The 12,560-nt window shown below is 43.6% G+C and overlaps 1 protein-coding gene across 1 annotated transcript; it reads right to left on the reverse strand.

Moving 5' to 3' along the window:
- Positions 1-4,646: 4,646 nt before the first annotated feature.
- Positions 4,647-11,069, reverse strand: LOC142485713 (keratin, type II cytoskeletal cochleal-like). The gene is made up of 9 exons (XM_075584518.1): positions 10,554-11,069; positions 9,642-9,850; positions 8,898-8,958; positions 8,527-8,622; positions 8,046-8,210; positions 7,804-7,929; positions 5,752-5,972; positions 5,448-5,476; positions 4,647-5,050 (listed from the first exon to the last, which is right to left on the reverse strand). Exons 1-9 carry the CDS (start codon positions 10,971-10,973, stop codon positions 4,863-4,865), a joined length of 1,515 nt encoding a protein of 504 aa, XP_075440633.1. The 5' UTR covers positions 10,974-11,069; the 3' UTR covers positions 4,647-4,862.
- Between the last annotated feature and the right edge of the window lie 1,491 nt (positions 11,070-12,560).

A 12,560-nucleotide genomic window follows, 5' to 3' on the forward strand; every position in this document is an offset into this window, starting at 1 on the left:
GATTTCTGTTGCGTCGGGCACTCCTCTTTTTGTAGACAAAGTGTATGGCAACAGTTGTAGAGCAGTTAGAACTAGCCCTTGGAGTTTTCTGCTCTTGAAGCAGTCTTTCTGCAGCTTCTCCACACCACGGAGTCACCAGTTCAGCTTCTTCAGCTAAGGATTCTGCACTCCTACCTCTGTTTGTTGCCTGTTGGGCAGCTGTAGGTTTTGCTAGTGCTTTCTTTGGTGGCTCAAACTTCATATTTTTGTTTTGAAGTTGCGTGGAGTCACCAACTCTCACTGTACCCTTGTCCTCACGGGCATTAGTTACTGTGGGATACTGGTGCTTGGGCAGTGCCAATACCTTTTTCCGTATTGGAGGAATCTGTATCAGAGTCTCCTTCATATTCTGGAGCTCTGTAATTTTTGTCGTCAAGGTTGCCGCTGCGTCAGTTTTCTCCTTGGTGTACTGACTCAAGAGAATGGAACAGTCTCTCTGTCTCTCCAGCTCTTGCTCCAGTTTCTGAGCCTTCTCACGCTCCCTCTCATACAGAGTCACCTGGTATCGAAGCTCCGCCTCCAATGATGCTCTGAAGACATGCAGCGTGGCCTTTAGCTCCTCATACTGCTCTGTGGGGACGTACTGGGTATTCAGACGTTCCTGCAGCGCTTGTACCTCCTTAGCAGCCTGCAGATTTCTTCCTGCAGAGTTTGCTGCTTCTCCTCAGCATACTGGAGGTGTGTACGCAGACCTTGCAGTTGGTTCTGCAGTCGGTGCTCTGCTTCAAACATTTCCTCTTTCAAAAGTTTATTTATTTCTTTAAGAGCCTGCAGCTTTTCATTCTTTCCCTTGACGTATTCTGTCAACTCAGAATTTTCTTTTTTTAATCTTAAATTTTCTCTTTTTTCAGTCTCTGAACTATTCAGGGCCTCCTTGCAGTCCACCTTCCATTTTTGCACATCTGCTTGGAGGCGGGCTGTCTACTGGTGTGAGACTTCCATCTCCAGGTTTAAGTTCTGAAGCTCCTTCTGAGAGACTTTGAGATCTAAGTTAAGATGTAGGATAGTTTTCCTTGAAATGTCCAGCTCCTCAGTGAGACTGTGTAGTTCCTTTCTGGAAACTTCCAGGTCTGTGCGGCAGCTGTTGGTCTCATGATGTGAGGCATCCAGTGCTCTGTGGAGTGTCTGAACCTCTTTCTGAGCTACGTCTACTTCTATCCGGCCACTGTTGACCTCCTGTCGTGAGGCATTCAACTCTATGCGCAGAGTGTGAACCTCTTGCTGGAAGACTGTCATCTGCTTCAGTGCCTCCTCATACTTCCGCTTTAGCGTAGCCACCATTTTGTCAGACTGGCTCTGCTTTACATCCATGGTGGAAATAGTAGCCTTTGCAGTATCTAGCTCAGTCTTGAGATCCTCTTGGCCGCAGAGTAAATTGCGAGCACAGTCTTCTGTAGCTCAGCATTATTATTATTTTCCCTTTCCAATTCTTCACAGAGCAGATCACTGTCATGCCTGGCAATTTTCAGGGCGTCTTCAGGGCTGGTCAAGGGATCGTCACTCACTGGTTCCGGCTCTGCTTCCCTGGGATGACTGGTTGAGGGTTCCTCACTGTTGGCACCGGACAGACACTTCTTTGGGGTACACGACTTCTGCCTTGGGCCCTCTGGATATTCAGTTATACGTGGGACGAATTCTCCATTTTCTCTAGCCTGCAGGGCATCTCGGTCCCCCTTTTTCTCCACAGGATCTGCGGACGTGCCTGTTACTTCCACAGTAAGTGAAGAACCGCTTTTCTTTTTCTTCCTTTTTGATTTGGATGACACCGTCCCTTCAGGGATACTGGGGTCTCCATCTTCATTTGAAGTTTTAGCAGCGTCACTGGATCCACCCGGCTTTTCTTGCAACTGTAATAGCTGACGGAAATATTCGGTGATCCACTGCTCCCGCTCTGTCTCCTGCTGATCATATTCATCATCAAAGGGAGCGGTCTTTTCTGTTCGTGCCGAGTTCAGGCACCCCCACCATTCTTGGGGTGTTTTGTGGGTGTGACTCGGTTCGGGTTCCCCGTAAGAGATGTCTTCCTCTTTATTGGACTAGAAGGGCCACTCTTCCGTGGGGTAGGGTTCATTACAGGAACGCTGCATCTTGTCCTCCATTTTTAAGCTATCAGGTGTCATTTTCTTCCTGACCTCATGAGGCGCTATTGCAGCTGTTGCCACTGTATTTGCTAGAACCCCCAATTGTGATAGTCCTACAGATGGGCATATTTTGCTTGTAGAGGTCATGGCTCTCACAGGCATCTCTGTAGATTTTTCTTTCTTGGGTAATTTTTTTTTTTTTTTCAATATCAGCAGTACTGTGCATGCATTTTCTCTTATCAGGTATAAAAGATTGTGCAGTTGCTAGGTAAAAAAAGTCTATTTGCTATACACCATTTATTTGCTAGGTGAATCCCTCCACTTCAGCAACAGAATTTGGTTTTCTGCCTGAGTTCAGTAATTTTCAGTCTCACCTTTGGGTATTATGGCATTCACACTTCACACTTTGGGTGTCTGTTTTGCTCCCAAGATAATAGGCATACTTTTTTACTTGCAGAAAAAAAAACATTCTTTGCAGTGGACTCAACACTCAGCAATTGGCTTTGAAAAAACTTTTTCTTTATAGAGCAATTTTACACTCAGCATTTGTTTGCTAAAAATACCCCTGCTTCAGCACAGTCTTTGTATCAATTTTCACACTTTTCTGCATATACTCTATTCACAGCTGGTAGCCCTATGCGGTGTGGCAACCTTTATTTGAAAAATCAGTACCACTCGTGGGTCACCATCTGTTTTCACTGCTTCAGCGAAACTTTTGAAAACAAGAAAAACCTATCCCTTTTTAAGGGCTGACTCACTTCTTGAACCCTGACTATGGCTAGAAGGCAAAATCCCTATTTCAATGACCGTATTACACTTTGTGATAGGTAATTAAAGGTTTACCTGCTTCAGCAGTCTCTTGGGATTGGGGAAAAGAGTCCATCTGTGGTTTTGTAAGTTTCAGTGCAGTGTAAGTTTCAGTGGTGTGTGTACCTTTAAATCTGATCTCTGCTGCATGAGGGGTTTTTTTTCCCCCAAGTTGTTTAGACTGTTTGGAGGCAAAAAAACATAACAAAAAATTTCACATAAAAACTCCGGTCCTTTTTAACTACAAGGACACCTCTTATCCCACTTCTGACACCATATGTGGACGGACGTTCACAGAGGTACGCAATTAGGAGGCTTTATAACGTGAAATTATAATAGGCTTTATTATTTATGTTTATGTTTATATTTATGTTCCTTTTCATCAGGAAAATTATCCAAACACAGGGGGGGGGGGGAACAAAGCTTCCATTCACTTGTTGAGTAATTCTAGTGAAAACACTATGCAACCAATTCACATCTCCCTAGTCAAGCATTTCTCCCCAGCCCCAAACATAGCATGAAAATAAGCAGATACAGTATAAGCAGTCTCTTAATAATGAAAGTCTTATCTGTTTATCAGCTGTAGAGTAAGCTTCTCTGCTCTCCTGGAACCGCACTGAGCGTGCACAGAAAATCAGCATCCAGGTTTAGAAGTCTTATTTGGGCCTTGTGTCTTGAAAGCAGCTCTGCTAACTTTGGCAGAGCTCAAAACAAGTGTGTCTCCAAGTTCAGCTCAGGTGTCAGCTAAAGAGTTCTCACTTCCTGTTTGAACAGACAGGCTTTTGTAAGCCATCTCAATAAGGCAGGTGGTGTTTAGTAATTAACTACCAGAAGTTAACCACCACACTGCTAGATTAAAGGCACATTACTGAACAGGGATAAGTCCCCTGTTACACACATTCCGTTACATTACAGAATAAGCGACATATTCAGTTACATTACCGAATCAGCGACACATTCACTTATATTTGCATAAGCACACACGCACCTCTTGATACATATACCTCTATGTGTGTGCCATCCCCTTTACCCAAAACCGGTGTAATGTAACTGTGCTAAAATAACTGGAAATGATTGGCTGTATACTAGCTGGGAGTAGATGGCGCTCTCTGTAGTTTAACCACGTTACTGGATCTGCGCTATCCCAGATTACAGAATAAAGACCTCCATTTCTTGCTGCCCCTTTCCTCTGCGCGCTTTATTCATGTTGAATTTTTTCTTTTATCTTGTAATTGTTTTAAAATAAATTCAAGAGCAGAACCTAGAGCCTACTCCTACTCAATCTGCACCTTCCCCTGCCAAAGCAAAATGGTGGCAAGTGAGGGGGTGGGTGTATCCCTATGGAGGAGAAAATACCGCGAGAATAGATCTGAGCGGGAAGCAGAAATTATATTTTCTTTCATTTTCTATTCAGATCGCTTATGTAGTTACGGCCACGTGGTCCGGAATATCCCTGAAAGTGAGTGTTCCCTGTTCCTGGATTTGGGAGATCCGGACCCTCACCCTGTTCCCCGGTGTCAGACTCCAACCCCACGAACGTGCCCATTCTCAGCTGTTACTGACTGGTGTACCACACGAGACACATCACCTGATCACAATGTTACATTCTGTGCAGTGAATCATTATGTGTCTGTACAGTATTTGTTCCTCGTCACAAGTCAGTAATAATTATTACTTTTCCAGTTATGAACATACACCAGGAAATAAGTGTGTGAAACATTGGTGATAAACAGCAGTTTATTGAAGAGACAGAGACACAGAAAAGCCGCGATGATTACATTTACATTATGTGCCAGTAAAGTATTCAGCAGAGCCCACTGTGTCATGTAATATAGATACAAGCAGAGTCATTAAATAGAGACACATTTAGCTATATAGAAGATTTCCTGCACTGGGGCAGCAATGGCAGGTAAATAATGAGCCCGGCAGTTACTGTCAGTGCTTGGAAGCGATGCCCCCAGTGTAACAGCTGTATCCAGGCCCTGAGCAATGGCTGCTTTTGGAGACATGGCTGATGCTTCTTCCGCTGCCTGAGCTACATCCGCTCTTATGGTGATGTCCACTTCCACCGTGGGACATCCCCCCAGCGCAGTGTTTTCCCCCAGTGCTAGAGTGTAGCACGGCTGTAAGAAATGTAACGTACGTGTCACTTAGTAACCGTGTGATTGGGAATGTGTGGGACATAACGTAACATATTATTATTATTATAATTACAGTGACGGGTATTCATGCTTAAGGACAGTTTGTTCTTGCTTATGCCACAAATTAATTAAATGGGAGTCAGTGAGCTATTACACTTCTTTACTTCTAATAATAGGAAGTTAGATTTTAGTAATGGGTTAATAGAAGAAAACAGAATGTAATTGTCTTTCTAATTCAGTTATTGTGCTTATAAAAGAGTGTCAGAAATGACAAATTAGAAGACTATGGAAAAGTTAAGAGGCCAAACTTAACCCCAAGTTTAGGAATAATCTTACACCCCCTTAGCACATACACACAAGAAAACTTTGAGTCACTTACAGATGTTAACAGAGCCGTCTTTACCCAACCTGAAACAAACATAATAATTATTAGTAGGAGTATTGGTCCATGAAGATTAAACATTATGATGTGTGTCTTCTGTTGTAGATGAGTGAATGTTTATTAAAGTGTTTTATCCCATTTCTCAGGCATGCTTTAGGCTTGTATTTAATAGCACACAATGTATATAATTGGGGAGATTTGCAGCAGGGGGGTATTACAATATAATGTATGAGACGTGTGTAAGTTCTTTCTATGCTCACAGTAAGAGGAATAAAGGGGTGTGTATAGATATTACATTTACCTGCACTCTTCTCCCTCCAACATTTTTTTATAAGTTGCAATCTCAATATCCAGAGCCAGCTTCACATTCATCAGCTCCTGGTATTCCCGCAGCTGGCAAGCCATGTCCTGCTTAGCTTTCTGCAGAGCATTCTCCAGCTCAGACAGTTTATTCTTGGCATCTCTGACAGCCGCCTCTCCCCGTCCCTCAGCGTCACTTATAGCGGCTTCCAGTGCAGCGCGCTGGGGAACACATGGTGATAATGGCAGAAAATCAAACCAAGTTTCTAATTACTAGTTACTCCAAACGTCTCTCGGTTACACGTACAGATGTAGCCGGCGTAACTGTTTCCTGTTTGAGGTGTGCCCGGGCAGGGAGTGTTCTAGGGCAACATTAACATCCTATGGAGACGTATTTTTTAAATTATTTATTATTTCACTGGGATAAGCTTTTACCGGGGTAACCTTTGTTATCTTAACAACAGCGCATATTAGATGTCTTTTTCACAGCACAGGGACGCAATGTTTCAGCAACCGATATCTCCTAATTTTCCACACAAATGTTAGAATTGATCAAAACAGAAAATATTCTGAGACATGCCTGGGTGTGTTGGTCAGTCCCTGATAACCCTGAGACATACCTGGGTATGTTGGCCAGTCCCTGATGACTCTGAGACATGCCTGGGTACGTTGGCCAGTCCCTGATGACTCTGAGACATGCCTGGGTATGTTGGTCAGTCCCTGATGACCCTGAGACATGCCTGGGTGTGTTGGTCAGTCCCTGATAACCCTGAGACATACCTGGGTATGTTGGTCAGTCCCTGATGACACTGAGACATGCCTGGGTATGTTGGTCAGTCCCTGATGACTCTTAGACATGCCTGGGTATGTTGGCCAGTCCCTGATGACACTGAGACATGCCTGGGTATGTTGACCAGTCCCTGATGACTCTGAGACATGCCTGGGTATGTTGGTCAGTCCCTGATGACCCTGAGACATGCCTGGGTATGTTGGCCAGTCCCTGATGATACTGACACATGCCTGGGTATGTTGGTCAGTCCCTGATGACCCTGAGACATGCCTGGGTATGTTGGTCAGTCCCTGATGACTCTGAGACATGCCTGGGTGTGTTGGCCAGTCCCTGATGACACAGAGACATGCCAGGGTCTGTTAGCCAGTCCCTGATGGTACAGAAACATGCCTGGGTATGTTGGCCAGCACCCAGATAATGCTGAGACATGCCAGGGTGTGTTAGCCAGTCCCTGATGGCACAGAAACATGCCTGGGTATATTGGCCAGCACCCTGATGACTCTGAGACATGCCTGGGTATGTTGGCCATGACCCTGATGACTCTGAGACATGCCTGGGTATGTTGGCCAGCACCCTGATGACTCTGAGACATGCCAGGGTGTGTTAGCCAGTCCCTGATGGCACAGAAACATGCCTGGGTATATTGGCCAGCACCCTGATGACTCTGAGACATGCCTGGGTATGTTGGCCAGCACCCTGATGAAGCAAACAGAAGGGCAGTTATCAGTTGCTGCTCCGTTGCCTCCCTGTGAGGTTAAAAGGAGCATTGCTAATTACTCGTATTAAGGTTACAGAGGCTCCCTGGTAAGAGCTGAGACCAGTGACATAATAATCAGGTGAAAACCAGAAATGTGCAAAACTGTCCTAATGAATTTGCAAAATTGAGATATTTTTTCCCCAAATTTGATTCCTTTTAAAACGTTTCACCAAATCTTAGAGAGATAATAATGTCACACAATGATTATTAGCAATTACGTAACTTTTACATGGTTTGTGACATTATGTAAAGCAAAACTCTTATGAAAACTCAACAAAAAATGTAAGTTAGAAAAAGATCAGCAGAACATAAACTATTAAACTGTCGGATCATGTTATTATTTCTGTTTGTTTTCTTGCTTTGGGGGGGATCTTCGCTTTAACATATTATTGAATATTATACATTTTCTTCACATTCATTTATTGTTTATAAAAGATAATACAGCTAGATGGCTTTATAATGAAAGCTATTAGTGTGTGTGCCTGTGTAATATGTGTGTGTGTTACCTGCGCTTTCACACTCTCTATCTCTCCCTTAAGCCTCTGAATTGCTCGGTTGAGGTCAGCGATCTCATTCCTGGTGTTCTGCAGATCATTCCCATTTCTCCCGGCAGTCATGCTCAGCTCCTCAAACTGGAGATAAAACAGGACTGGTTATAAATATGGAAATTATATCACAGGATTTTGTGCGCCCGATGTGCATGAGGATTGGTTTTAGTTGTGATGTTATCTGCCTGTAATAGACTCACCCTTGTTTGGTACATGGATTCTGCTTCAGCCCTGCTCCTGTTAGCAATGTCCTCATATTGAGCTCTGACCTCAGCAATGATACCGCCCATGTCCAGGTCCCGGCTGTTATCCATGGAGACAATGACTGAGGTATCTGAGATCTGGGCCTGAAGCTGAGATATTTCCTGTAACGTAGACACATGATAATATTGTGCTTGTGCGGTGTTATTGCGCTGGGTTTGGGACAGGTTTGTAGCTGGGAGACTTATTGATAAATATACCCCTTTTCCTTAAATTGCGATAGTGCCGATCGGGGAACTATTACACACAAACTCTTATTACCTTCAGTTGGAGTTTCCACGTGTTAGTGCCCCGATCAGCACTATTTCATTATAATCAATAACCTCCTATGTCTCACATATATAATGCTTATGTAGCTGGATATCAATAACCTATTGTCCGTTAAACAAGAAAGTAACAGAAACGTGTCAGAGGTTTTACCGCATCAAACAGAACTCGCAGGAAGTTGATCTCATCAGTCAGGGAATCCGCCTTAACCTGCAGCTCCGCTTTGTTCATAAAAGCAGCATCAACATCCTACAGGGAAGAGACACGTGAAATGGGGACACGCGTGTGTGTGCTTGTGTGTGTGTGTGTGTTTGTATGTGTGTCTTTATATGTCTGTGTGTATGTGTGTGTATCTGTGTGTATATGTGTGTATCTGTGTGTGTGTGTGTGTGTGTGTGTGTGTGCGTGCGTGCGTGCGTGCGTGTGTGTGTGTGTGTGTGTGTTTACAGTATTTTGTGCAGTCTGTATTTAATTTCAAATAATGTAATTCAGCTTAATTGTGACAAATCTCCCTATGGCCTTACCCTCTTTAGCCCAACAAATTCATTCTCTGCAGCGATGCGCCTGCTGTTTTCTTCCTCATATCTGGGAATTACATGTTAGATTTTATCATATTGTATGTTGTATATTCATTCTGGTGGAATATTTTGTATTATTAATATTTTTTGCTGTGTTATATTATGTGTGTATGTGTGTGTATGTGTGTGTATGTGTGTGTATGTATGTGTGTATGTATCAATCTATGTGTATATGTATATAGCTAAAAGTACCCGGTGTTACTCGTGAATCCTAAAAAACAATCCCTCTCCCTCCCACCACTTTCCGTTAATTCCTTACAATGTCCCCAATTCTTTCCGCCTCTCTCTCCTTCTCCAGTATTATTATTTTCTCCTTGGGCGCCAACTGACTTCCTCTCTTTCTTTCCCCGTCTGCTTCCAGTGTAAACCTTTTAGCTATCTGACTCTTATTATCTGCCACCAGGCTATGTGCATTATGATATCCTCAGATACATTGCCGACCAGGTACAACACCCAGTGGCTCACATGCTTAGAGAAATTGCAATAACTCATTAAATTACAAGTAGAATGTATCTAATTGTATCCAGACATTAACATTAACCTGCTCGTTCATCTCAGGAACCACCATACAAAATGTGGTTACGATATCTTAAGGGGTGTCCAAACGCAGAGCAAACAGACAACTACAACAACAAAATATAGTAGACTATAAGCATAAATATCCCATACTGAGGGTAAGTCAGTACATACCTTCTCTTCATGTCTTCTGCGGTCTCCTCCATACTGTTCCTTTCTGCATCCAGGCGCGCTCTCTCACATGTTAGACTCTCCAGCTGTCTCCTGAGGTTACTGATAAAAGCCTCAAAGAGAGGTTCCATTTGACACCTCGCAGTGTTCTGATCCTGTAACAAAGCCCACTTGGTCTCAAGCATTTTATTCTGTTGCTCCAGAAATCGCACCTAAAGCAAGTAGGAGAAACAATAATAATCATAAAAATGGCCAAACAATCTCAGCAAAATATTCTGCAGTTTGCCTGGAAGATGCAGCAATAATGTTTTGTTTTATCACATAAGCCAACGGGTTCTGTTACATATAAATGGGCTAAGAATATACTATTTAAGCCGTAACTGCCTCTGTAATTGTGTTACTTTGTATATTTCCGCATATGTTTGAGTTTAACACTGCAGCCAAGTAAGAAACATGCATCAAATGTGTGACACTGTCACTGGGTGGGAACCGCTGAGAAAGTGGCACATACAGTTCTTACTTACTGAGCAGTGTCATTCTATAAGGTCCCTTCTGGTGCTGGGAGACACCTTATGGTCTATTCAAGTGAAGACGTGTTATGGAATTGCACCACTTAGTAAATATGAGCCAGTACCATCAGTAAGAGCCACACACCACAGTCTGTGCCGCCTGTTTGATTAATGACACCGTCCCACTAAGTTACAGAAATATGAAGTGACCTTACAGGATATACTGCAGCAAAGTGAATGTTTTGACCCCACAGATTAATTCCCATATAACCGTCAGTAACTATTTATCTCCCTGTTGCACGTTGTGTCACACTGATTTCATGCTACACGTTCTCTAACCAGAGTTATTAGGACATGTACATGCTACAGTCTGTCCCCATATATGTGTGATGTAACATGATCTTACCTTGTCAATGAAGGAGGCAAATTTGTTATTGAGACCCTTGATTTGATTCTTCTCATCAGTCCTCATTCTCTGGATGTTTGGGTCAATCTCCAAGTTGAGTGGTGACAGGAGACCTTTGTTCACGGTAACAGGGGTGATGCCTCCAGAGCAAAATGATCCCCCAATGCCATATCCACTACCAGATCCATATCCGTGTCCACTTCTCCCTGAATGGCAACTTCCACCTGAGATCTTATGTCCCCTGGAACCAGCACTACAGGCACTTTTACTGCTAAAGCCAGACTTTGCCTGGTGACAAGAAGCGACTTTGTTAGAAGAATATGAGCAGATGCTGTGTGTGCCGCCATGCTTAGGTAATACAGCTGAGTGTGAGCTGGAGTGCTGGGGCCCAGAGCTGCAGTGGGTAGATTGATGAGGCATGCTGCTTCCTCTATAGGGGGCGATATAGAGATAATAGGAAGTGCAGTCTGCACAGCAGGTGTAAAGTAGTCCTTTTCTTTTAGAACAGATACAGTATCTGCTCCTTTTATACTGGAAGTGGGTGTTGCCGCTCACGTAAAAGACCATTGTTATGATTGATGTTTGGTGGCATCATTTCCTCCTACTTTCATAGGGTACAATAACCCAGCCACATTATCAAAGCAGCAACGCTTTTACTAGTGGCGACCTATTTCCCCATAAAACATTGCATTAAATGTCTCATTTACAGAAACAATGTATGAGAGATTATAGAAAGAAGCCTCCGTGATAACATATTAACCAGTAATTATAATAGGAGTGGCCTTATTTAACATTTCTGCTGTGTTTTACTTTTCCAACAGTTCCTAATTTTCATGTGAAATCTCTTTGTGACAATGTATCAGGTTCTTTGCCCTGTGATTCCCATTTATAGAATGTCAGTAGGAGGAGTCACTGAGGAGTTACATGACGCGCGTATTATAATGCATTGTATCTATTCTGTGTTTCTGTGTCATTTATTCACCTTTTACTAGCATCAAAATAATCTGCAAGGCCTGAGAGGACAGGACCAGTGACAGGGGGTAGAGACAATGCTGGTGCCTTGGGCCCAGTGAGACATGTGGTCCGGGACACGGATCTGCAGTTCTTCAGCCCTCTGACTCTGCGGTACCTTCTCCCTCAGGGCCCTAGGGCGGCCGCACACATTTTCCCTGAGTTATTTCTCTCCCCTTTTCTCCCCCCGGTGAGAGGATGGATCTGTTATATCATGTGTAGAGAGGGGTGAATGTGTCAATATTCCACCCACAGACATTCACAAGGTTTTTGACAATATTAAATTTGCAGATTAATATTTGCATGCGAAGATGTTATTAAAAAATAATGAGAACGAGAAGAGATTTCCTAATTGAAGTGACGAGTGTTATATATCCCATCAATCACACCTTCAAACAAACAGCACGCAAGGAGACACCTGTATACCAAAAAAGGCCCCCTTGAGATACAGACAAAGCAGGACTCACTGTTCCAGGTATTGGGTCCGCTGGGAGATCCCCCCGCGGGAGACTGGCTTTGCTGGTCAGTGGCTGCGGGGAGCAACAGGAAACCTCCGAAATGGCACCCCAGGGGTTAGGTGATTTTTAACATTTTGATTGCAATTTCTGTTCTACAGACGGCACAGGGAATATTTTTGTTGAGGTAATTGAACGACTCAAATACTTAACCGTACAAATAATAATATTGTAATATTAACACGCCTCTTACACACATGTAGTCGTAATGTTCTGTGGCTGTTATAGGTTTCACTCTCAGATCGTGCAGCACAGACTCCCTCCGGTGAATCTGATGTACTGCGCCACTACGCCTGTGCTCACAAACTTATCATACTCATAGCGTCAGAGTGCCACGTGTGATTAGTATTCTGACTGGTGATGCTCCCCCAGAATCAACTCTCCCTGCGGCAAGACAAGCGTACTGAGACCGGGTGTGTGGGAGAGGGAGAGGTACCCAGGTACCCAGGTGTGTTTCTTTTTTCGTCATTGAAAGTGAGTG

The sequence above is a fragment of the Ascaphus truei genome, unplaced genomic scaffold (genome assembly GCF_040206685.1).
Source record: "Ascaphus truei isolate aAscTru1 unplaced genomic scaffold, aAscTru1.hap1 HAP1_SCAFFOLD_627, whole genome shotgun sequence".
NCBI classification, from domain to species: domain Eukaryota; kingdom Metazoa; phylum Chordata; class Amphibia; order Anura; family Ascaphidae; genus Ascaphus; species Ascaphus truei.